This window comes from Scyliorhinus torazame, chromosome 18 (assembly GCF_047496885.1).
Source record: "Scyliorhinus torazame isolate Kashiwa2021f chromosome 18, sScyTor2.1, whole genome shotgun sequence".
NCBI lineage: Eukaryota > Metazoa > Chordata > Chondrichthyes > Carcharhiniformes > Scyliorhinidae > Scyliorhinus > Scyliorhinus torazame.
This window is the reverse complement of record NC_092724.1, coordinates 118,046,753-118,072,756: the sequence shown is the minus strand read 5'-3', so window position 1 is coordinate 118,072,756 and position 26,004 is coordinate 118,046,753. Positions and strand designations below refer to the sequence as shown.

The following is a 26,004-nucleotide window of genomic DNA, read 5'->3' as shown; positions in this document are numbered from 1 at the left end:
ACAAACTCTTGATGGGTTTCCAATTTGTAAAATGTTGCAGTCAGTTTAGTCAAACAGGAAATGGGGAACTGTAATACTGAGGGTATTTCCACCAAAGGTGGGTCGAAGATACATTATTAGAACAGTGTATTTGATAGGATGAACTAAAAAAATAGGGTTAGCTTATTGAACACATTCAATAATTCCATTGAAAGGAGAGTTGCTACATCACCTCCACACTCAGACACAATGAGAGGGATAGAGATAAGAATGCTTTACAGAACAGACCACAGAGTATCTAGATATTAATTCACGTGAGTTTCAGAGTCAAGAAACAAATTCAATGAGGAATTCCTTCATGGAGGTCAATGGGCTGAAAATCAATGTTGTGGAATTCACTTTTCGCAAGGTGTTGACTTCACATGATGAAACAGGCATGCAGAAATGAATAAGTCTTGTCGATGGTACAGAAGCAGTAGTGTAGATGGGACCAGGTATTCAACCGGAGCAGAGGTATCTACTTGTGAGGCTACTAGTCAGTTGGTATACAGCAGATTGAATTATACAGTTCAGCAAGGCAATATTACTTGTTCCACAAGCCAGAGGCCCATGTTGTATGACTCCCACCTCCCCACCATCTTTGACAAAGCATATTTATCCGTTGTCTGGATTCCAAATATCTCAACCATTAGGAATTGAAAGGGTAGTTGCGGATCTTTGTCTCAGCAGATGGTCCATCTTCTTCTGGCCAGCCTAGGTTATTAAAAGTATCTGGCCTTTGTATAGCTCTCTTTGAAGTTGCACTGTACTGCCCACAGAGCTTAGTGGCTCATCAGCGATAACGCGGTGTAGGTTTTCCTAAACTGCCAAGTGGCTTTTTTTGTTCTGAGGTGACAGGCACAGTTTCAATAATTTAAAAGTCTTTGTTCTGTTTTAGAAATAGCAACAAGTATATCTATATATATTTTATAAAAATATACAGTGTGTGGTGTTAGTCCCTTACAATATCTTCACATTTGGAGATCAGTAGGAGGATTCACAGCTGGACAGTTTTCCTATCTTCATGCTCTTCCCTTAGAGAATAATGTGTAGCAAGGGGAGGATTTTGGCTGATTAAAAGTCTGACAGGCTGATACAGGAACACTCTATACCCATCTTTGTACAGAGTGGTTAGTATCATAGGGAAGGAGGGTTTTTATGGACTCCCAAAACCCATAAGATGAAGGCCAACCGCACCCACCAGATGCGGGTATCATGCTGGATGTCAACCCATAAACAAGGTAGTAGTGCAGGTCTCTGTTCCCCAACTTTGCCTGAAGCAGCGTTCAAACTCTGAACATTCTGAGGCAGGAACACTACCACCAAGTCAAAGGCTGGTTCCATCCACATTGGATAGAGTGGGACCACTGTGAGTGACTTCATAGATTGTGCAAAATGGAAACAGCTGGATTGATAGAATTTTGTTTGATGATACTCTGTGATGTGCCTTGGGTTGCTTCACTACGTTAAAGTGACTATAGGAATACAAATTGTTATTGTTGTGGAACATGCATTTCATTTACCCTGTGCGTTATCCAGCCTATCGTAAGCTGATCTCACTGCAAAATATGAACAAGTTGATTTTGTTTCACATGCAAGCTCAAAATCCTCAAGTCTATTCATATCTTTATGCTCCAAACCGACTAAACATAAGGGGTGAATATTATGGGCTGGATTCTCCATTGTCAGCATTCTCCGTTGCGCCGGCAGCCCGAGGATTTCTCGACGGCCTGGGGCTGCCCTCAATGGAAACCCCACTGGCCGGCTGGCTAGATGGAGAATCCCGGGGACACGCCGCACCAGTGGGTCGGAGAGTCCTGTCCAACATATGACTCTAAAATGAACACAAAGTAGGAATATTTTTCTTTTAATATGCCGCAATTTGAGGTGATGGACACTATACACTGGAGCCACATTAGGTTTAAAGATTTACAATAGTCTACATTAATATTGTTGATAGTACACTGGTGTGTATACAATGTTCACACCTAGACAAAGAATGAAAAACCTGTAGTATCAATAATTCTTTGTTATTCTTTCATGTGATTAGAGTATTGTTGGCAAGGCCAGCATTGCTGAGATTCCCAATTACCTTGAGAAAGTGGTGGTGAGCTGCTTCCTTGAATTGCTGCTGTACATGTGCTATAGATACACTCACAATGCTGGTTAGAAGTGAGTTCCTAGTTTGCGATGGAATTGATGGAAGTGATGGAATTACGATAGAATTCCAAGTGACGGTGGCATGTGGCTTGGAGGAGATCCTACAGGTGGTGATCCCATGCGTCTGATGCTCTTGTCCTTCTTTCTGGGTGGTGGAGGTCATAAGTTTGGGGGTTGCTGTTGAAGAATCTTTGGTGAGTTGCTGCAATACATCTTTCAGGTGGTACATACTGCTGCCATTGTGTTGGAAAGAGTGAATGTTTAAGGTGGTGGATGGAGTACCGGTCAAGCAGTTTATTTTATCCTGGATGATGCTGAGCTTCTTGAGCGTTGCTGGAGCTGCACCCATCCAAACAAAGTGGAGCGTATTGCATCACATACCTAATTGTTCCTTGTAGATCACAGACAGAGTGGGAAGTCAGGAGGCGTGTTACTCATCAGAGAATTCCCATCTTCTGACCTGATCTTGTAGCCACAGTATATATATATATAGCTAGTCTAATTCAGGTTCGGATCAATGGTAATCCCAGGATGTTGATGGCGATATGGTCCTTGCAAAGTCACTGTTGTATCTTCTTTTGCTGTGATTCTAATTCTTTGGTACATGTTGTTGAATTCATTTTGTAATCGAAGCTGATTGAGATTCAATTCCATCCATCTAATCCAGCGGATTCCTACTTTAACCTTAATACTAGCCTATATAGGCTTAAGATATTCTGACATTTCTACAACTTCCTACCTTTGTTCTTGTTTCTACTCACCAGTTCTTTTAGAAGAACCATCTTCCGTCCCAACACTAGATGCAACTAGGTTATTACAAGAAAATTAGTAAAAGTAAAATGGAAAAGCAGATTACATAATTTGATCAAGCATACAGTAATTGGGAAAATGCTAAGAAAATTCAAAAAAAAGTAAAACACAGTGGAAAGAAATCATTCATTTAATAATAATCTTTATTATTGTCACACGTAGGCTTACATTAACACTGCAATGAAGTTACTGTGAAAACCCCTAGTCTCCACACTACGGCACCTGTTCGGATACACTGACGGAAAATTCAGAATGTCCAATTCACCTAACAAACATGTCTTTCTGGACTTGTGGGAGGAACCCGGAGCACCGGAGAAACCCACGCAGACATGGGGAGGACATGCAGACACTGCAGAGACAGTGACCCAAGCCGGGAATCGAACCTGGTCCCTGGTGCTGTGAAGCCACAGTGCAAACCACCGTGCTACCCATTTGGGCCATGTAGTAGACAACATGTACAGTCTGCTCTACTAGGAATGTAATACACTCATTCAATGGCGTAAGTGAGGGTGTCTCCCTAAATTGCTCAATATTTTCCATGCATACGTATGCCTTCATCATTGAAAACCAACAGCTTTCTTTCAAAAGTTGCAGTAGTATAGGAAGTAGATAATGTGGGCCTTTGCTGCATATTGTGGAAAAAAACTTGCTGCAGCCTTGCTTAAAACTTGATAAACTTGTGCTCCTGTCATATGTTGAGAATAAATAATCATAGAATGCCTAAGTGCAAAAGGAGGCCATACAGCCCATCGAGTCTGCTCCGACCCTCTGAAAGAGCACACCAACCAAAAACACTTATATGCTCTATCCCAATAACCCCTTAACCTAACCAACACATCCCTGGACACTACGGGGCAATTTAGCATGGCCAACCCAATTAACCTGCATATCTTTGGACTGTGGGAAGAAACCGGATCACCCGGAGGAAACCCATGCAGATACTGGGAGAATGTCTAAACTCCACACAGTCACACAAGGCCGGAATTGAACCCAGTGTGAGGCCACCGTGCTGCCTTCTCTACCTCAGAATTTTAAATGAAGTCATAATGACCCCAACAATTCTATTTTTTCATATTTGAAACAAGGTCAGCTCTGACAGTCAGTCCTCATAGCTCAAGGCCCTTGGATGCTGTTCCCTGAACTCAGTGGCAATGCATCTCTTTTTGAAGGTAAGTGCTAAAACTGCACAAGCAACAAACTGTCTTCACCAATGATCTATTTCATGAATGAAGGAATTTGCTTTTCACATAAAACTTAAATTCCTTTGCAAACTCTTGATGGGTTTCCAATTTGCGAAATTTTGCAGTCAGTTTAGTCAAACAGAAAATGGGGAACTGTAATACTGAGGGGCTATTTCAACCAAAGGCGAGTCTAAGATATATTAGAACAGTGTATTTGATAGGATGAACTAAAAAAAAAAAAGGGTTAGCTTATTGAACACATTCAAACCATCATTTCCACACTCAGACATAATGAGAGAGATAGAGATAAGAATGTTTTACGGAACAGAGACCACAGAGTATCTAGAAATTATGTCACGTGAGGTCCAGAGTCCAGAAACAAATTCAATGAGGAATTCCTTTATGGCTGAAAAACAATGTTGTCAAATTCACTTTTCACAAGGTGTTGACTTCACGTGATGAAACAGGCATGCAGAGATGAATCAGTCTTGTAGATGGTACAGAAGCAGTAGTGTAGATTGGACCGGGTATTCAACCTGAGTCGAGTTATCTACTCTGCGAGGCTGCTAGTCAGATGGTAAACAGCAGACTGAGTTATACAGTTCAGTAAGGCAATATTACTTGTTCCACAATCCAGAGGCCCATGTTGCATGACATCCACCTCCCCACCATCTTTGACAAAGGATGTTTATCCATTGTCTGGATTCCAAATATCGGTAAATGTCTCAACCATTAGGAATTGAAAGGGAAGTTGCGGACCTTTGTCTTAACAGATGATCCATCTTCTTCTGGCCAGCCTAGGTTATGAAACGTTTATGGCCTTTGTATAGCTCTCTTTGAAGTTGCACTGTACAGCCCACAGCGCTTAGTGGCTCATCAGCGATAACGAGCTGCGGGTTTTCCTAAATTGCCAAGTGGCCTTATTGTTCCGAAGTTATAGACACAGTTTCAGTCATTTTAAATGTCTTTTTAGTTTTAGAAATAGCAACAAGTATATCTATATATATTTTATAAAAATATACAGTGTGTGGTGTTAGTCCCTTACAATATCTTCACATTTGGAGATCAGTAGGAGGATTCACAGCTGGACAGTTTTCCTATCTTCATGTTCTTCCCTTCGAGTAGAATGTGTAGCAGGAGGAGAACTTTGGCTGATTAAAAGTTTGACAGGCTGATACAGGAACACTCTATACCCATCTTTGTACCAGAGTGGTTAGTATCATAGGGAAGGAGGGTCTTTATGGGCTCCCAAAACCCATAAGATGAAGGCCAACTGCACCCACCAGATGCGGGTATCCTGCTGGATGTCAACCCATAAACAAGATGGGAGTGCCGGTCTCCATTCCCCAACTTTTGCTCAAGTAGTCTTCAGACTCTGAACAGTCTGAGGCAGGAACACCATCACCGAATCAAAGGCTGGTTCCATCCGCACTGGATAGAGTGGGACCACTGGGAGCGATTGATGAGTGGTAAAGGGAAAGAGAACAACACGGTGTGCAGAAAACATGAGTTGCTGAGGAAATCTTGAGAAATCGACCTGCTCTAAAACCTTTATCCGTAATGCACATCCAGAAATTTCAGATGGGAATGTTTACCATTACAGGGGCAGGATTATACTTGTGTGTTGAATGATGAATACTATTTTGTTGGTGACAATCTTATGCTAGTATTTTGCAACAAGATTGGGTGAAGAAGAAGCTTTGGTGAGTTGCTGCAATACTTTTTTAGGTGATACATACTGCTGCCATTGTGTACTGGTGGTGGAAGCAGTGAATGTTTAAGGTGGTGGATGGAATACCGATCAAGCAGGTTATTTTATCCTGGAGGCTGAACTTCTTGAGCATTGCTGGAGCTGCACCTATCCAAACAATGTGGAGCGTATTGCATCACATATCTAATTGTTCCTTGTCAATGATAGACAGAGTGGGGAGTCAAGAGGCAAGTCACTCATCACAGAATTCCCATCTTCTGAATTGCTCTTGTAGCCACAGTATTTCTGAAGATAGTCCAATTCATGTTCTGATCAATGGTAACCCCAGGATGTTGATGATGATACGGTCCTTGCAAAGTCACTGTTGTACCTTCTTTTGATGTGATTCTGGTTCTTTGGATGTTGAATTCATTTTGTATTCAAAGCTGTTTGAGATCCAATTCCATCCATCTACTCCAGCGGAATCCTACTTTAATTCCTGCCTTAATACTAGCCTATACAGGCGTAAGAAAATCTGGCATTTCGACAACTTCCTACCTTTATTCTTGTTTCTACTCACCAACTCTTTTAGTAGGACCATCTTCTGTCTCAATACTAGATGCAACTAGGTTATTACAAGAAAATTAGTGAAAGGATAATGGAAAAACAGATAACATTGTTTGGTCAAGCATACAGTAATTGGGAAAATGCTAAGAAAATTCTAAAAAAGAAGTAAATACAACACATTTGGGAAAGAAAATATTAATTTGGGCCATGTAGCACACAACATGTACAATCTGTTCCACTAGGAATGTATTCCACTCATTCAATGGCCTAAGATGTGATTGTCTTTCTACATGACTCAATATTATCCATGCATACATATGCCTTCATCATTCAAAACCAACAGCTTTCTTTCAAAATTTGCAGTTGCATAGGAAGTAGATATTGTGGATCCTTACTGCACATTGTGGAAAAAGACTTTCTCCAGCCTTGCTTTAACCTTGATAATCTTGTGCTCCTGTCTTGTGTTGAGAATAAATAATTGTAGAATCCCTACAGAGCAGAAAGAGGCCATTTGACCCATCGACCTACTCTCTGAAAGAACAATCCACCCAAATCAACTTATCCCAATAGCCCCTTAACCTAACCTACACATCTCTGGACACTACGGGGCAATTTAGCATGGCTAATCCAACAAACCTGCACATTTTAAGACTGTGGGAGGAAACCAAAGCACCCGGAGGAAACCCACGCAGACAGAGGGAGAATGTGCAATCTGCACCCAGACAGTCATCCAAGGTCTCTATGTGTTTCCTATTCCCCAAGTCCTTTCCAGGATCCATGAGCACCATCTGGAATTTCTGCCCTGGTTTTCTCTCTTTCCCCCACCACCCCAAGATTCCCATCTTGATATTTCCGTTAATTTTATTTCAAAGTTGTGTGGGCTGATCCCATCTGAAATATTTGTGGTGGTGCTTCATTTAATGGATGACACTGGAGTGTGTCCCTGTGGGGTTAGACTTGCCTGGTCCTGATTTTACTTACACTCGTCTCTTGTATATGTGTGGATTATCTAACATTTATCTAGACTGGCTTCAATATCTATTAATGCTACTTTACACTTGAGATATGTGAAAGAAATAATTCCAGGACCCAATGCTATAAATTATGAAGAGAAAATAAGCTCCATGTTTTTAAGAAGCTGAGTGGGGTATATTTTGTTATTCCCCTTGTCCCTGGCACAGATTTTTAGGAAAGTGGATCAGACATCCAGCAAAAAGTCTATACCCTTAAAAAGAGCGAATAACCGTAAGGATCAGGGCTGAGGTAGTAACAAAGTGGAAGCACACAAATACTATTAGAACAGAAAGCTCACTAACTAAGGCCATGAAAAGGTTATGTTAAGATGTAATGATACGTGCACATTTTAAACTCTGTTTGAAGTGTGTCTGAATTAAATTGGTGCATATGCATGATAAGGTAGATTTTACATGGAAGTTAAATGGGTGGATAGAGTCCACAATAGGGTAAAGTGTTCTGTGAAGCAGTATGGCTGCTGGACTTGATGACATTTTCTTCCCTCACAATTCATGTTCTTAACATCAAGTTCAATTTACCCAACCTTCCCAAGGATTTCCTGTGGGAAATAATCCTTTCACATCATTATTAACTTACCCAGAATAGACAGGGGTAATTGTTTCTAAACCACACAGGATCTATGCGGCGGCACTTAATATGAGCAACCTATAAAAGGGTGTTTTAAATGCTGGAACCGAATCAATGACATAATTAGCAGGTATGAGGTCATCATAGTTTAATCGTTAGCACAGTTCATGCCCTTAAACTTAAGGGAACCAAGACCAGTTGTGTCTTTCTCCTAATCCAGGCACACATAGTGATAGGATTTTCTGGTCCTTTCCTGCACGCAACATGTTTTCCAACAGCAGAGGCGGTTCGCCATTAGCTGCCGGCGGGATTTTCCAGCCGATGTCTACGGCATCTTGCATTGCTCACCTGTCCTGCTGCAGGGGCCTGCCTTCCACGGGACCGGAAGATCCTGCCAGCGGAAAGGGCTGGAAAATCCCACCCATTGACTGCCACTCTCACAAACGATTTAGGCACCAACTCCTAAACCTGCTTCTGAGTTAGCTGTGCAGAGATACGTTGCCATTTCTTGGAGACGCCAGTTTTTCCAATTTGTCTCCTCCCATAATGAACACACCATTCAGTACATTTTTCAACAGCAAACACGACATCACCTACCCTGTATTCATTTACCGATTGCATCTTTTTCATACTCTTTGATAGACGGTAAATCCTGAGCTACGGTCTTTGATTTTTAATGAAATTTCTTCATATTAAAGTAAAGCAAATGGTCTAGAGTGAACTGATGCCTCAACGTTGCAGGACTCCTCCAGACACTGATCAATATCTTTGTATATAACAGTGTTCAATGGAACAACACAGGCCTAGAATAACACTGGACCAAGAGTTTATAAGCTATCACAGTGATCCACAACAACATTTTCTACTCTCCCAGATATGATAATGAATTGTTCTGGGGACAGCAGGTGCTGAACACACATAGATAATGCAGTCTTGAAGTTGCCAACTGGCAGTACTACACATGGCCCTCTCTCATGGTATCACTTGCAGAGATCCATTTCACTGACCTGTTTGTTTCCAGCTGAAGCTAAAATGACTCTTGCAGCCCTGTAGGGATGGGTCAGCAGGATTAATGTCTGGGAAGAATGCATTTTATTTGAAAAGTGAAGAATACTTCATAACAACTTGCATCCATGTAGTGTCTTTCACAACCTTTTCAATGCCCTCTTGGCTAGCTTCTCATCTATCACATTTTACAGGCATGTGCTTATCTAAAATCTTGCTGTGCATAACTATCCTATTCACCCACCCAGCCATGTGCTCACTGAACTGCATTGACCCATGTTCCAACATCACATCAATTTCAAAATTTTCATCCATGCGCTCAAATCACTCCCGTGTCTCACAACTTCCTATCTCTACACCATCCCTTCTCTCCTCTCCACCCCTACAACCATCCAAGATCTTGTCATTCCTTAGATTCTTCCCTCTTGAGCATCCCCAATTTCCTTGCCTTACCATTGATCCCATACTTTTAGCCAGCCAGGTTCTAGCTCTAGAATTCCCATCATACAAAGTATTTGGGGTGCATTTAACATAGTGCACGTTTCTGGCGGGGTGTGGCATGTAGAATAAGGTGAGTGCCCACCCGACCACCTTCCCACCCACCCCTGAACTCACCTCCATAATATGTGGGGTGGGAAGAGGCAAAATTGGAAATCTGCCCACCATATTCAAATAGGTAATCAGGAGTCAATAGGCCCTTTACGGCTGCCCAACTGCATCCCTCTCCCTGACACTCAATCTGAGATTAACCCAGTCTGCTTACAAACTTGGTGTCACACTTGATCCCGAGATGAGCTTCCAACCACGCATTTCTGCCATCATTAATACTGCCTTCTGCTTGGGGAGGAGATTGATGAGGGTCTGTGGGCTGATGCCCTGAGTAGGGTTAATTCTTCCTCCTCTTGCACCAGGCTCAGCCTAATACAATTCAAGGTTGTTCACAGAGCGCATATGACAGGGGCGAGGATGAGTAGGTTTTTTGGGGTGGAGGACAGGTGTGGGAGGTGCTCGGGGAGTCCGGCAAATCACGTCCACATGTTCTGGTCGTGCCCGGCACTGGAGGGGTCTTGCAAGGACTATGTCCAAGGTGGTGAAAGTCCAGGTCAAGCCGAGTTGGGGGTTGGCATTATTTGGGGTAACGGACGAGCCGGGGGTGCAGGAGGCGAAAGAGGCCGGTATCCTGGCCTTTGCGTCCCTGGTAGCCCGGCGGAGGATCTTGTTATTATGGAAGGACGCGAAGCCCCCCAGTGTGGAAGCCTGGATAAATGACATGGCAGAGTTCATTAAGCTGGAGAGGATAAAGTTTGCCTTACGAGGATCTGTGCAGGGGTTCTTCAGGCGGTGGCAACCGTTCCTAGACTATCTCGCGGAGCGCTAGGAGGAGATCAGCAGCAGCAGCAACCCGGGGGGGGGGGGGGGGGGGGGGGGGGGTGTCTCTTTCGGGGGGGGGGGGTATTTGGGTGGGTGGGGAAGGGTTTCCCCAAGGGTACTGCTGAATGTCATATGGGGGGGGGGGTTAATATATGCGGGAGAAACTCAATGTATAAGTAGTTTATTATTTTTGATTGTGGTGTTTGTGTTCTTCTTTCTGTTATGGGGGGGGGCTTGTTTGTTAAAAACTTTTGTTGGGGGCTTCCGGTTGCGGCGATGACCAGTTAAGCCGCACCTTTCGGCGGCTCCAGCTCGAACGGACCTTCAGGCTCTTTTAAGAGCCCCAACGGGGAATTTTTTCGGGAAGAAACCCGGTGTGGGGTGAGACAACAGGGAGTCCCCCCCAATGAAAAAGAAAAATATCGGCGGCGGCAGCCAGATCGCGAAGAATCCTCGAGGACAGGGGCAGAAGGAAAAAGGAAAAGATGGCGGCGGAGAGAGTCCAGGCATGGGGGCCGGACCAAGACAAATTTTTGAGACGGTGTGTGGAGCTGCTTAAGAAGGAGGTGCTGGACTTCCGGGTGCGGCGATGACCAGCTGAGTCGCACGTTTCGGCAGCTCCCTGTGAAACGGACTTTTGGGCTCTTGATAGGAGCCCCAACGGCAATTTTAACGGCTGAAAACACCGTGCGGTAAACCAGAAGGGTGTTCCCCCTGGACACGGATGGAAAAAGGAGAGGAAAGTGGCCGGATTGCAGCGGATCCTTTGGAACAACGGCAAGGAAGGCAAGCAGAAACCAAGATGGCGTCGGAAGGTGGCAGTTTCATATGGGGCCCTGAACAACAAGAGTTTTTGAAACGCTGCGTGGAGGAGATAAAAAAGGAAATGAAGAAAGAGTTGTTGGCCCCGATATTACAGGCGATTGAAGGGCTGAAAGAGGAACAAAAGACCCAGGAGCAGGAGCTTCGGGTCGTGAAGGCGAAAGCAGCAGAGAATGAAAACGACATACAGGGCCTGGTGGTGAAGTCGGAGATACAGGAGGCACACCAGAAACGATCTGTGGAGAGGTTGGAGGCACTGGAAAATAACGCAAGGAGGAACAACTTGAGGATTCTTGGCCTTCCTGAAGGTGTGGAGGGGGCGGACGTCGGGGCATATGTGAGCACGATGCTGCACTCGTTAATGGGAGTGGAGGCCCCGACGGGTCCGTTGGAGGTGGAGGGAGCATACCGAGTTATGGTGCGAGGACCGAGAGCAGGAGAAGCTCCCAGAGCCATAGTGGTGAGATTTCTCCGTTTTAAGGATAGAGAAATGGTCCTTAGATGGGCGAAGAAAACTCGGTGTAGTAAATGGGAGAACACGGTGATCCGCGTCTATCAAGATTGGAGTGCGGAGGTGGCGAGAAGGAGGGCGAGCTTTAATCGGGCCAAAGCGGTACTTCACAAAAAAAAGATAAAGTTTGGAATGCTGCAACCGGCAAGACTGTGGGTCACATATCAAGGGAGGCACCACTACTTTGAGACGGCGGATGAAGCGTGGACTTTTATTGTAGAAGAAAAATTGGAATGATTGGACTACGAAAATGAACGTTTGGACAAAGTGGTGGGACGAGTGGGGGGGGGGGGCGAAGAGGGATTGTACGATTAATCCTGCGGTATGGTAACTTTTCTTTCTCCCACAGGTGGTGATGGGGGGAGGTGGGGATGGAGAGGAGATGGGGCGTTGGCCATGGGAGGCGGGGCCGAGGGAGAGGCGCGGGCTTGGTTCCCGCGCTATGATAATTATGGCGGGAATAGAGAAGCAGGAAGGAGGGGGCGCCGCACGGGGCGAGCCGTGATCACGGGGGGAAGCCGAGGTCAGCCAGAGTTTGCTGACTTCTGGGAGCAACATGGGGGGAGTAATTACGCTAGCGGGGGGTCTAGCGGGGGGGGGGGGGGGGAAGGGGGGAATTACTGGGTTGCTGCTGCTGGGGAAAGGGGGGAGTGGGTGCGGGAAAGGATGGGCGGGGGGGCACCGTCTGGGAGAAATACAGCCGCGTGGGAACTGGGCGAGAAGCTGGAAAAAGATGATGGCTAACCGGCAAGGGGGGGGGGGGGTGGGAAGCCCCCCAACTCGGCTGATCACTTGGAACGTGAGGGGGCTTAACGGGCCGATAAAGAGGGCACGAGTACTCGCACACCTTAAGAAACTTAAAGCAGATGTGGTCATGTTACAGGAAACGCACCTGAAACTGATAGATCAGGTTAGGTTGCGCAAAGGATGGGTAGGGCAGGTGTTCCATTCGGGGCTGGATGCGAAAAACAGGGGGGTGGCTATATTAGTGGGGAAGCGGGTAATGTTCGAGGCAAAGACTATAGTGGCGGATAACGGGGGCAGATACGTGATGGTGAGTGGCAAATTACAGGGAGAGATGGTGGTGTTGGTAAACGTGTATGCCCCGAATTGGGACGATGCCAATTTTATGAGGCGAATGCTAGGACGCATCCCAGACCTAGAGACCGGAAAGCTGATAATGGGGGGAGACTTTAACACGGTGTTGGAACCAAGGCTGGATAGGTCGAAGTCCAGGACTGGTAGGAGGCCGGCAGCAGCCAAGGTGCTTAAGGATTTTATGGAGCAGATGGGAGGGGTGGACCCGTGGAGATTCAGTAGACCTAGGAGTAAGGAGTTCTCGTTTTTCTCCTATGTCCATAAAGTCTATTCACGCATAGACTTTTTTGTGTTGGGTAGGGCATTGATCCCGAGGGTGAGGGGAACGGAATATACGGCTATAGCCATTTCGGATCATGCCCCACACTGGGTAGACTTGGAGATAGGGGAGGAAACAAGAGGGCGTCCACCCTGGAGAATGGATATGGGACTAATGGCGGATGAGGGGGTGTGCTTAAGGGTGAGGGGATGCATTGAAAAGTACTTGGAACTCAATGACAATGGGGAGGTTCAGGTGGGAGTGGTCTGGGAGGCGTTGAAGGCGGTGGTTAGGGGGGAGCTGATATCAATAAGGACACATAAAAGGAAGCAGGAGAGTAAGGAACGGGAGCGGTTGTTGCAAGAACTTTTGAGGGTGGACAGACAGTATGCGGAAGCACCGGAGGAGGGACTGTATAGGGAAAGGCAAAGGCTGCATGTGGAATTTGACTTGCTGACCACAGGCACTGCAGAGGCATAATGGAGGAAGGCGCAGGGTGTACAGTATGAATATGGAGAGAAGGCGAGCAGATTGCTGGCACACCAATTGAGGAAAAGGGGAGCAGCGAGGGAAATAGGGGGGGTGAGAGACGAAGATGGAGAGACGGAGCGGGGAGCGGAGAGAGTGAATGAAGTGTTTAAGACATTTTATAAAAAATTGTATGAAGCTCAACCCCCGGATGGGAGGGAGAGAATGATGGAGTTTTTGGATCGGCTGGAAATTCCCAAGGTGGAAGAGCAGGAAAGGATGGGATTGGGAGCACAGATCACGGTAGAAGAAGTGGTGAAAGGAATTAGGAACATGCAGACGGGAAAGGCCCCGGGACCGGACGGATTCCCAGTTGAATTTTACAGAAAATATTTGGACTTGCTCGCCCCGCTACTGACGAGGACCTTCAACGAGGCAAAGGAAAGGGGACAACTGCCCCCGACTATGTCAGAAGCAACGATATCGCTTCTTTTAAAGAAGGAAAAGGATCCGCTACAATGCGGGTCCTACAGACCAATCTCCCTCCTCAATGTAGATGCCAAAGTCTTGGCCAAGGTAATGGCAATGAGAATAGAGGAATGTGTCCCGGGGGTGGTTCATGAGGACCAAACTGGGTTTGTGAAGGGGAGACAGCTGAACACGAACATACGGAGGTTGTTAGGGGTAATGATGATGGCCCCACCAGAGGGTGAAACGGAGATAGTAGTGGCGATGGATGCCGAGAAAGCATTTGATAGAGTGGAGTGGGATTATCTGTGGGAGGTGTTGAGGAGATTTGGGTTCGGAGAGGGGTATGTTAGATGGGTGCAGCTGTTGTATAGGGCCCCAGTGGCGAGTGTGGTCACGAATGGACGGGGATCGGCATATTTTCGGCTCCATAGAGGGACAAGGCAGGGATGTCCTCTGTCCCCATTACTGTTTGCACTGGCGATTGAGCCCCTGGCGATAGCGCTGAGAGGTTCCAAGGGATGGAGGGGAATACTTAGGGGAGGAGAAGAACACCGGGTATCTTTATATGCGGATGATCTGCTACTATATGTGGCGGATCCAGCGGAGGGGATGCCAGAAATAATGCGGATACTTGGGGAGTTTGGGGATTTTTCAGGGTATAAATTGAACATGGGAAAGAGTGAGCTGTTTGTGGTGCATCCAGGGGAGCAGAGTAGAGAAATAGAAGACCTACCGTTGAGGAAGGTAACAAGAAACTTTCGTTACCTGGGGATCCAGATAGCTAAGAATTGGGGCACATTGCACAGGCTAAATTTGACGCGGTTGGTGGAACAGATGGAGGAAGATTTCAAGAGATGGGACATGGTAGCATTGTCAATGGCAGGGAGGGTGCAGGCAGTTAAGATGGTGGTCCTCCCGAGATTTCTTTTTGTGTTTCAGTGTCTCCCGGTGGTGATCACGAAGGCTTTTTTCAAAAGGATAGAAAAGAGTATTATGGGTTTTGTTTGGGCCGGGAAGACTCCGAGAGTGAGGAAGGGATTCTTACAGCGTAGTAGGGATAGGGGGGGGCTGGCACTACCGAGCCTAAGTGAGTATTATTGGGCCGCTAATATTTCAATGGTGAGTAAGTGGATGGGAGAGGAGGAAGGAGCGGCGTGGAAGAGATTAGAGAGGGCGTCCTGTAGGGGGACCAGCCTGCAGGCTATGGTGACAGCCCCATTGCCGTTCTCACCAAGGAACTATACCACGAGTCCGGTGGTGGTAGCTACACTGAAGATTTGGGGACAGTGGAGACGACATAGGGGAAAGACCGGAGCACTGGGGGGGTCCCCGATAAGAAACAACCATAGGTTTGCCCCGGGGGGAATGGATGGGGGATATGGAATGTGGCAAAGAGCAGGTATAACGCAATTGAAAGATCTATTTGTGGATGGGAAGTTGGCGAGTCTGGGAGCGCTGACCGAGAAATATGGGTTGCCCCAAGGGAATGCATTCAGGTATATGCAATTGAGGGCTTTTGCGAGGCAGCAGGTGAGGGAATTCCCGCAGCTCCCGACACAAGAGGTGCAGGACAGAATCATCTCAAAGAAATGGGTGGGGGACGGTAAGGTGTCGGATATATATAGGGAAATGAGAGACGAAGGGGAGACTATGATGGACGAACTAAAAGGGAAATGGGAAGAAGAGCTAGGGGAGGAGATTGAGGAGGGGATGTGGGCAGATGCCCTAAACAGGGTAAACTCGTTGTCCTCGTGCGCCAGGCTAAGCCTGATTCAGTTTAAGGTATTACACAGGGCACATATGACTGGAACACGGCTCAGTAAATTTTTTGGGGTGGAGGATAGGTGTGCGAGGTGCTCGAGAAGCCCAGCGAATCATACCCATATGTTTTGGTCATGCCCGGCACTACAGGGGTTTTGGATGGGGGTGACAAAGGTGCTTTCGAAAGTAGTAGGAGTCCGGGTCGAACCAAGCTGGGGGTTGGCTATATTTGGGATTGCACAAGAGCCGGGAGTGCAGGAGGCGAAAGAGGCCGATGTTTTGGCCTTTGCGTCCCTAGTAGCCCGGCGCAGAATATTGCTAATGTGGAAAGAAGCCAAGCCCCCGGGGGTGGAGACCTGGATAAATGATATGGCGGGGTTCATAAAGTTAGAGCGGATTAAGTTCGTCCTAAGGGGGTCGGCTCAAGGGTTTACTAGGCGGTGGCAACCGTTCGTCGAATATCTTGCGGAAAGATAGATAGGGGAGAACAAAGAAGGCAGCAGCAGCAGCCCAGGACTTGGGGGGTGGGGGGGGGGTGTGGCCTGAGACAAGGCAGTTGCCAATTAGGGCTAGTTTTTATTTTTTGTTATTTAATATTTATTTATTTGTTGTTGTTTTCTTTTGTTCTTGTTTAAATAAAAAAGGTCATTATTATCTGTATTGTTATAATGTTGTGTAAGGGATGCACAATGTACTGTGTTGGTTGACCAAAAATTTTCAATAAAATATTATTTAAAAAAAAAAAAAGGAGGTGCTGGCCCCGATTCTACAACCAATTGAGGGGCTTAAGGAGGCACAAAAGACCCAGGAGATGGAGCTCCGCGTGGTGGAGCAGAAGGTGACGGACAACAAAGACGAGATCCTGGGCCTGGTGGTCAAAATGCAGACGCACGAGGCGCTCCACAAAAAGTGCATTGAAAGGATTGAAGTCCTAGAAAACAGATCACGGAGAAAGAACCTTCGGATCCTGGATCTCCCCGAGGGAGTGGAAGGAGCAGACGGCGGGGCTTACGTGAGCACGATGCTACGCTCACTAATGGGAGCTGAGGCCCCCTCGGGCCCCTTGGAAGTGGAAGGGGCTCATTGGGTCCCTGCGAGGAGACCAAAGGCGGGAGAAGCACCTAGGGCGACGATCGTGCGATTTCATCGTTTCAATGACAGAAAGGTGGTTCTGAGATGGGCCAAAAAGGTACGAAGTAGTAGATGGGAGAATGCGGTGGTACGGGTGTACCAGGATTGGAGTGCGGAGGTGGCGAGAAGGAGGGAGAGTTTAATCGAGCCATGGAGGTGCTACACAAGAAGAAGGTGAAGTTCGGGATGTTGCAGCCGGCGCGACTGTGGGTCACGCACCAGGAGAGGCATCACTACTTCGAAACGGCGGAAGAAGCATGGACCTTCATTAAAAATGAGAAACTGGATCAGAACTGAGGGACTGATGTTAGAGGGGAAATGACAATGCCGATGTATATAGAGATGTAAATTGGGGAGGGGGGGACACTAAGAAATGTGGGCGCCGATGGGGGGGGGAGAAGAGACATAGGCGGGGGATGGGGAATGGGAGTGGGGCGGCAGAGGGAGCTGCGCCACAAGGGGCGGGACAGCTATAGAGAACACGGGGCTTACTGTTCTTGTTCCCGTGCCAGAAAGATGATGGCGGGAAGATAGGCGCAAGGTAGATGGGAGTTCCCCACACGGGGGGGGTCAAGGAGAGAGCGGGAGAAGCCGGGGTCAGTTGAAGTCAGCTGACTTTCGGAAGCAATATGGGGGGAGCAATCATGCTAGATGGGGATCTAGCGGTGGGGGGGGGAAGGATAACTGGGTTGCTGCTGCAGAGATCGAAGAGGAACTGGTAAAAGAAAGGGTGGTCGGGGCGGGAATGCGCCGCCTGCGGAACGGGTGGGTGCGCGGAATCGGGACGTGGGACTGGCCTAGAGAGGGTGATGGCTAGTCGACAGGGGAGGGGGGGCAGGCAGCCCCCCCAGATCGGCTGATCACGTGGAACGTGAGAGGCCTAAATGGGCCGATTAAAAAGGCCCGAGTGTTCGCGCACTTGAAAGGACTGAGGGCAGACGTGGCCATGCTTCAGGAGACGCACCTGAAGGTGGCGGACCAAGTTAGGTTAAGGAAAGGATGGGTGGGACAGGTGTTCCACTCAGGGCTGGATGCAAAGAATGGAGGGGTGGCCATACTGGTGGGGAAACGGGTGTCATTCGAAGCTAGGAACATTGTAGCAGACAGCGGAGGCAGATATGTGATGGTGAGTGGCAGACTGGAGGGAATGGAGGTCGTGTTGGTTAACGTATATGCCCCGAATTGGGATGACGCGGGATTTATGAAGCGGATGCTGGGACGTATCCCGGACCTGGAGGTAGGAAACCTGATAATGGGGGGGACTTCAACACCGTGTTGGACCCAGGGTTAGATAGATCTAGATCTAGGACCGGAAGAAGGCCGGCAGCGGCCAAGGTGCTTAGGGGGTTTATGGACCAAATGGGGGGAGTGGATCCGTGGCGATTTGTTAGGCCGAAGGCCAGAGAGTTCTCCTTCTTCTCCCATGTTCACAAGGTGTATTCCCGGATAGATTTCTTTGTTTTGGGAAGGTCACTGATCTCGAGGGTGGAAGGAACTGAGTACTCAGCCACAGCTGTTTCAGATCATGCCCCACACTGGGTGGACCTGGAACTAGGAGAGGAGAGGGAGCAGCGTTCACTCTGGCCAATGACGACGGGGAGGTCCGAGTGGGAGTAGTATGGGAAGCACTAAAGGCGGTGGTCAGAGGAGAGCTGATCTCCATCAGGGCCCACAAGGGGAAAATAGAGGCCAAGGAAAGGGAAAGACTACTGGGGGAGATTTTGAGGGTAGATAAAGAATACGCGGAGGCCCCGGAGGAAGGACTATACAGGGAGAGGCGACGACTCCAGACGGAGTTCGACCTGTTGACCACAAGGAGGGCGGAGGCACAGTGGAGGAAGGCACAGGGGATGAGGTATGAATATGGGGAAAAGGCGAGTCGCCTGTTGGCCCATCAGCTGCGAAAGAGGACAGCGGCGAGGGAGATAGGGGGAATTAGGGATGAAAAGGGAGCTACGGTGCGGAGAGCAGGGAAGATAAACGAGGTGTTTAAGACCTTTTACAAGAGACTTTATAGGTCCCAACCCCCGGAGGGAAAAGAGGAGATGCGGCAGTTTTTGGACCAATTAAGGTTCCCGAGGGTGGAGGAGCAGGAGGTGGAAGACCTGGGGGCGCCAATTAGGGTGGACGAGGTTACCAAGGGGCTGGGGAACATGCAGGCAGGGAAGGCCCCGGGACCAGATGGGTTCCCGGTGGAATTTTATAGAAAATATGTGGACTTGTTGGCACCGCTGCTGGTAAGGGCCTTTAACGAGGCCAGAGAAGGGGCGACCCTACCCCCGACAATGGCGGAGGCGACGATATCGCTAATCTTGAAGCGGGATAAAGATCCGCTGCAGTGCGGGTCCTATAGGCCTATCTCACTGCTAAATGTGGACGCCAAGTTGCTAGCAAAGGTACTGGCAACGAGGATAGAGGATTGTGTCCCGGGGGTGGTGCACGAAGACCAGACAGGGTTCGTAAAGGGGAGACAACTAAATGTCAACGTGCGACGGCTATTAGGGGTGATAATGATGCCCCCAGTTGAGGGGGAGGCAGAGATAGTGGCGGCAATGGATGCAGAGAAGGCATTTGATAGGGTGGAGTGGGAGTATCTATGGGAGGTGCTGAGGAGGTTCGGGTTCGGGGACGGGTTTGTCAGCTGGGTTAAACTCCTCTATGGGGCCCCAACGGCAAGTGTGGTCACAGGTCGGCAAAGGTCGGAGTATTTTCGACTATACAGGGGAACAAGACAGGGATGCCCGTTGTCCCCATTACTGTTCGCGTTGGCAATTGAACCACTGGCCATAGCGCTGAGAGACGCCAGAAAATGGAGAGGGGTGATTAGAGGGGGAGAGGAACACCGAGTATCACTCTACACGGATGACCTACTGCTGTATGTGACGGACCCAGTTGGGGGGGGGGGGGTGGGGGGATGACAGAGGTCATGCAGATATTGAGGGAGTTTGGAGATTTCTCGGGATATAGGCTTAACGTGGGAAAGAGTGAGCTTTTTGTGATACACCCTGGGGACCAGAGTAGAGGGATAGATGGCCTACTGCTAAGGAGAGTGGAAAGAAACTTCCGATACCTGGGGATTCAGCTAGCCAGGAGCTGGGGAACCTTACATAGACTTAATCTGACACGACTGGTGGAACAAATGGAAGAGGATTTCAAAAGGTGGGACATGCAGCTGCTGTCACTGGCGGGCAGAGTGCAGGCAATTAAGATGATGGTCCTCCCGAGGTTCCTATTTGTGTTCCAATGTCTCCCTATGCTGATCACTAAGGCCTTTTAAAAAAAAATAGATAGGAGCATCACGAGCTTCGTGTGGGCAGGGAAGGTCCAGAGGGTAAGGAGGGGGTTCCTACAACGTAGCAGAGACAGAGGGGGACTGGCGCTGCCGAATTTGGGCGTCTACTACTGGGCCGCCAATGTGGCGATGATTCGTAAATGGATGATAGAGGGAGAGGGAGCGGCGTGGAAAAGATTGGAGATGAAGTCCTGCAAAGTTTAAAAGCGCTGGTGACGGCGCCACTACCGCTCTCACCAAAAATATTTACCACGAACCCAGTGGTGGCAGCAACATTAAGTATCTGGGGGCAATGGAGGCGACAGAGGGGTGTGCTGGGAGCCTCGGTGTGGTCCCCGATCAGGAACAACCATAGGTTTGCCCCAGGGAGGCTGGACGGAGGATTCCAGAGCTGGCACCGGGTAGGAATCAGGAGAGTGGGAGATTTATTTATAGACGGGACGTTTGCGAGCTTGGGAGCGCTTGAGGAAAAGTATAAGCTGCCCCGGGGAAATTTCTTTAGATATATGCAGGTGAGAGCGTTCACGAAACAACTGGTGAGGGAATTTCCGCTGCTCCCGACACAAGGGATCCAGGACAGGGTGCTTTCGGAGGTGTGGGTCGGGGAGGGCAAAGTGTCAGAGATATACCGGGAGATGAGAGAAGAGGGGGAGGAGCTGGTGGGCGAACTGAAGGGAAAATGGGAAGAGCTCGGGGAGGAGATTGAGGAGGGTTTGTGGGCTGATGCCCTAAGCAGGGTAAATTCCTCTTCCTCGTGTGCCAGGCTTTGCCTGATCCAATTTAAGGTGCTGCACAGAGCACACATAACGGGAGCAAGGTTGAGCAGGTTCTTCGGAGTGGAGGACAAGTGTGGGAGGTGCGGGGGAAGCCTGGCGAACCACACACATATGTTTTGGTTGTGTCCGGCACTGGAGGGGTATTGGAGGGGAGTGACGGGAGTGATCTCGAAGGTGGTGAAGGTCCGGGTCAAGCCAGGCTGGGGGTTAGCTTTATTTGGAGTTGCGGATGAGCCGGGAGTGCAGGAGGCGAAAGAGGCTGATGTCGTGGCCTTTGCGTCCCTAGTAGCCCGGCGTAGGATTTACTCATGTGGAAGGAAGCGAAACCCCCCGGGCTGGAGGCCTGGATAAACGATATGGCGGTGGAGGCCTGGATAAACGATATGGCGGGGTTCATAAAACTGGAGCAGATGAAGTTTGCGCTGAGAGGATCGGCTCAAGGGTTCACCAGGCGGTGGCAACCGTTCCTCGACTACCTAGCGGAACGTTAGAGGGAAGATAGATGACCAGCAGCAGCAACCCGGGGGGGGGGGGGGGGGGAAGGGGGGGGGGGGTAAATTGTTTGGGTTTTTGGAGGGGGAGAGGGGGCGGGGGGGAGTATTACTTTGTGTTATTTGGTTAGTTTACTATGTTAGTTACAAAATGTTATATTGCAGTTATCATGTTACTTTTATTTTTATTTCTTTGAATTGTAAGGGAAAAAATTGTGTTTGAAAACTTTAATAAAATATATATTTTTTTAAAAACTTTTGTTGGAAAAATTTGAATAAACATATTTCAAAAAAAAATAAAATACTGCCTTCTGCCACTGCCAAAACATTGTCCGACTTTGCCTGTTTCAACTCATCTGATGCTGAAACCTTCATTCACACCGTTGGTACCTCTAGGCTCAACTATTCCGACACACTCCTGGCTGGTCTCTTACATTCTACCTTCCGGAACCTTGAAGTCATCTAAAACTGCTGTCTTAACTCACAGTAAGTCCCATTCTCACATCACCCTTGTGCTCCCTACTTTGGTCCTTGTCAAACAACATCTCAATTCGCATCCTTGTTTTCCAATCTCTTCATGGTCTTATCCCTCCATATCTCTATGATCTCCACCAGCTCTACAGCACTCCGAGATATCTACGCTGCTCTAATTCTGGCTTCTTGTGCATTCCCAATCATAATTGCTCCACCATTGGTGCCTGTGTCTTCAGCTGATTGGGCCACAATATCTGGAATATCCTCCGTACACCTACCTCACTTGTGCAGGTGAAGTAGGATAGGGAGGGTATTCCAGATATTGTCTCCTTTAAGACCTACCCCTTTGACCATGCTTTTGGTCATTTGTGGCTGGGGTCATACTTAGTTTCCTTATACCTCTGTAAAGCACTATAGGATGTTTCATTATATTAAAAGTGCTATATAAATGCAGGTTGTTGTATAAATTCAAGACTGCGTAGGTTTTTCCATGCAACCCACAATGTGTGTCGTGGTGGCAGTGGCGGCCCGCCATTGACCAGCGGCAGGATCTTCTGGTCCCGCTTGTGGTAATGGGGTGCACCCCTCGCTACCAGGAAACCCGTGGCGGGGGTGCGCCGTCGGCAAGGCCGGAAGATCCTGCCGTGTGGACGGCCTTTATTTCTCAGGAACAATCAATCTAATGCAACTAAAGGTAGTACATAGAGCCCACTTAACAAGAACCCGAATGAGTAGGTTCTTCCCGGAGGTGGAGGATAGATGTGAATGGTGCCAAAGGGGTCCGGCCAACCACACCCACATGTTTTGGTCTTGCCCCAGACTTGCTGGGTAATGGACAGCCTTCTTCGAGGCAATGTCCAAAGTGGTAGGGGTGAGGGTGGAGCCGTGCCCGAAAGTGGCGGTCTGCAGGGTATCAGACCAGCCAGATCTATTCATGGGGAGGAGGGTGGACGCCCTTGTCTTTGTCTCCCTGATCACCCGGTTAGCAGCACCACCCAAAGCTGCAAACTGGCTGTCCGACCTATCAGAATCTCTCCAAATGGAGAAAATCAAATTCGCCACCTGAGGTCGGATGATGGCTTCCTCAGAACATGGGAGCCATTCACCCAACTCTTCCGGGACCTGTTTGTGGCCAATGAACAGGCTGATAAATAATCAAGTAGCCAAGAGCCGGGGGAAAGTAACCAAAACATGAGAAAAGAATAGGAAGGAGGGAAAGACCCAGGGGAATAAAAGCAAATTACTGCGAATCTGAAACGAAAGAGAAAATGCTGGAAAATCTCAGCAGATCTGGCAGCATCTGTAGGGAGAGGAAAGAGCTAATGTTTCGAGTCCAATGACTCTTTGTCAAAAGACCCGGGGGGTTGGGGAGCAGTGCAAGAGGGGTTAGCTAAACCCAAAAGAAAAGAAAGGTGAGCTGCAGGGAGGGAGAGGGGGGGGGGGGGGGAAACGACAGGGAGGGGAGGGGGAAAAAAGGAAAGACAGGAGGCAAAGAACAATAGCGGGGAACCAGAGGGGGGTGAAAGATGAGGAAACACAAACTGGAAGGAGAGCACAGGAAATGACAACGACCGTGACAAACACAGCAACAGCGAGTAAGAAAGTACAGGAGGAAGAAACTACGAATGGCCGAAGCAGAGGCAATCGCACAACAGCAAGAGTGAAAACAGAGCGGGAGAAGCAAACAACATCATCAGGGGCGACACCCAGGCGACCCCCCCCACCTGGATCTAATTTTATTACTGGTGTTGTAAAAGGGAAGAATACACAAGACATGTATACAGATATACGGCAGTTGTCTCTCCAGTACCTCGCTATATACACACTTCCCCAGTTTCTACTCCCCCCCCCCCCACCCTGTTTTTCTTTACTTGTTATTTACGTGATTTTGCTGACTATATAGTGCTGTTGTTTTTATCTAGTTTGTCTTATCTTCTCATTTTTTTTGTTTTGTCCTTTTTTGTGTACACCTGTAAATATACCATGTTCGAAAACCCAATAAAAAAATTTCTAAAAAAAAATTTCTCAGGAATGGACTATTCGGGCTATTCCCTCACACAGTGTACTTCTGCAGTGAACTTCAAGAGACAGGCCAAATGAAATAAATCCACTGTAGCAGCGAAGCACCATACAGCCAGACAACATATGAGCATCACCATCAAACATCAGCTAATCTGTCCAAAAAACAAATTCTTTAATGAGCTTGTGCTGAAAGAACAGGCTGTTATGATATTTTCTGGAAGAAGAACCATTTGACCCTTCAAACATGTTCCACCATTGAATAAGACCATGGTTATTCTTCTACCTCAATTTCTGTATTCTTTATTCCCTCAGTCTCAAGAAAATCTATCAATCTCTGTTGAATATATACAACATCTAACAGCTCTTTGGGGAAGTGAATTCCAAAGATTCACAACCTTTAATCTCCTTGGAAACCTGTAAAACTGGGATAAATTAATAGAATGCTTAATGCTCAAAGGATCAACTCATGAAATTTGACTCAAAGCTACTCCTGTCGACAACTGAGAGACATTGTCCAATCTTTGGAAAATAAAAGACACAAACCATAAAGAATGATAGCTTCAAGCCTCACAGCAAAGGGAGGAGTATGTGTTTGGAACTGCCAATAGGCAACATCAGGCCAATGCTCAATGTGCATTTCCTAGAAACTATTGCATTTGGTCAGTGATTCTCAAACATTTTGTCTGAAAAAATTATTTTCTCATGGATTAGTAATCTTGGACTACCCCTCTAAATGAGGAAACACGACACCCTGGGAAAACCTATATATTGTCATCTTTCCTTTGAGATGATGTATATGGTTTTTAAATATTATAAAAAACTCCCCTCTCTTGTACAAGGCTAAACTCACCTGTAGCCCACCAGCAGCTTTGGTAACTGTGGGTCGTCTACCTGCCAGTCTGTGATATTTTCAGCATTTCTCCATTTGCGCTCCCCGATTTGGTGGGGCAGCCAGCCCCACTGTGCTACACATGTGGCAGATGCACTGCACTCCAATCTCCTGTCTCACAATCTCACCTCTGGTCACTACTCATTCACTTGCTCTTCACCAAGGTGCCCCCTGGACCATTGCATCCTGGAGAGTCACCCACCCATAAGGCAGGTTCTGCTCGGGAAGCACTTTCAGATCATTTGACACTCTCCTGGGAAAGTCTTCATGGGCCCATAGGAGACTGCACTAGGCTACACTCCTATAGCTTGGAGAAGACGCAGAATGACAAGGAATGCTATTGCACGTTAAACCAGAAAACACACCTACAATGATTTCACCTACTGTATGCGAGTTAACAAATCATTGAGTCCACAGTAAAGCAACTTTTCCCTGTAACTTACAGGTTTCTTCCACGATGACGCTGCCTTCAATCTCCTTTTCAGGCAGGCTCATTACTTCCCTGAGCAGCATTGAATAACCAACAAGCTCATCCACAGTTTCTTGCCAAAGTTGATAACTGTAGCAAAAGAAATATAGGGAAGCAGTTCATTTGTATTCGAGTGCAGCCAGACAATATACCTGCTAAATCCATGAGCGATTCAATATTAAAAAAAAATTTTTTTTGTTCTCCTTTTTCACATTTTCTCCCAAATTTACACCAACAATAAACAATTAGCAGTAACGAATGCAATGTCAATCCACATATCAACAACAATCCCATCCTCCCACCAAATCCCCAAACAGCAGGCCTCATGTTAACATAAACAAATAACAAAAAGGAATCAGGAATCACCCATAGTCACCATTAACACATTCAGTCCCCTACCCCCCAACCCTCCCAAACAACCCCCCCCCCCCCCCCATTCGAGGTTTGATGATAACATGTTTGGTGTTATCCAATTCTTGAAAGTGCATAATGAATAACGCCCATGAATTATAGAATCCCTCCATCCTTCCCCTCAGTTCAAATTTAACCTTCTCAAGAGTTCAGAATTCCAACAGGGCCCCCCGCCACACCAGGGCACAGGGTGGAGAGGTTGCTCTCCATCCCAACAGCATCCGCCTTCGGGCGATCAATGAGGCGAAGGCTACA

The 26,004-nt window shown here is 47.6% G+C and overlaps 1 protein-coding gene across 3 annotated transcripts in view; it reads right to left on the bottom strand.

Annotated features, from left to right (window-relative positions):
• mycbpap (mycbp associated protein) overlaps positions 1–26,004 on the bottom strand; it is a 233,198-nt gene that overhangs the window by 18,620 nt on the left and 188,574 nt on the right. For 2 of the 3 annotated variants that reach the window (XM_072483204.1, XM_072483207.1), the window contains exon 16: positions 25,313–25,428. In XM_072483204.1, coding sequence (XP_072339305.1) covers positions 25,313–25,428 — 116 coding nt within the window. Of the gene's footprint in view, positions 1–2,916; positions 2,985–6,439; positions 6,485–25,312; positions 25,429–26,004 lie in introns of those variants that run through there. The other variant, XM_072483208.1, reaches the window with a different exon arrangement.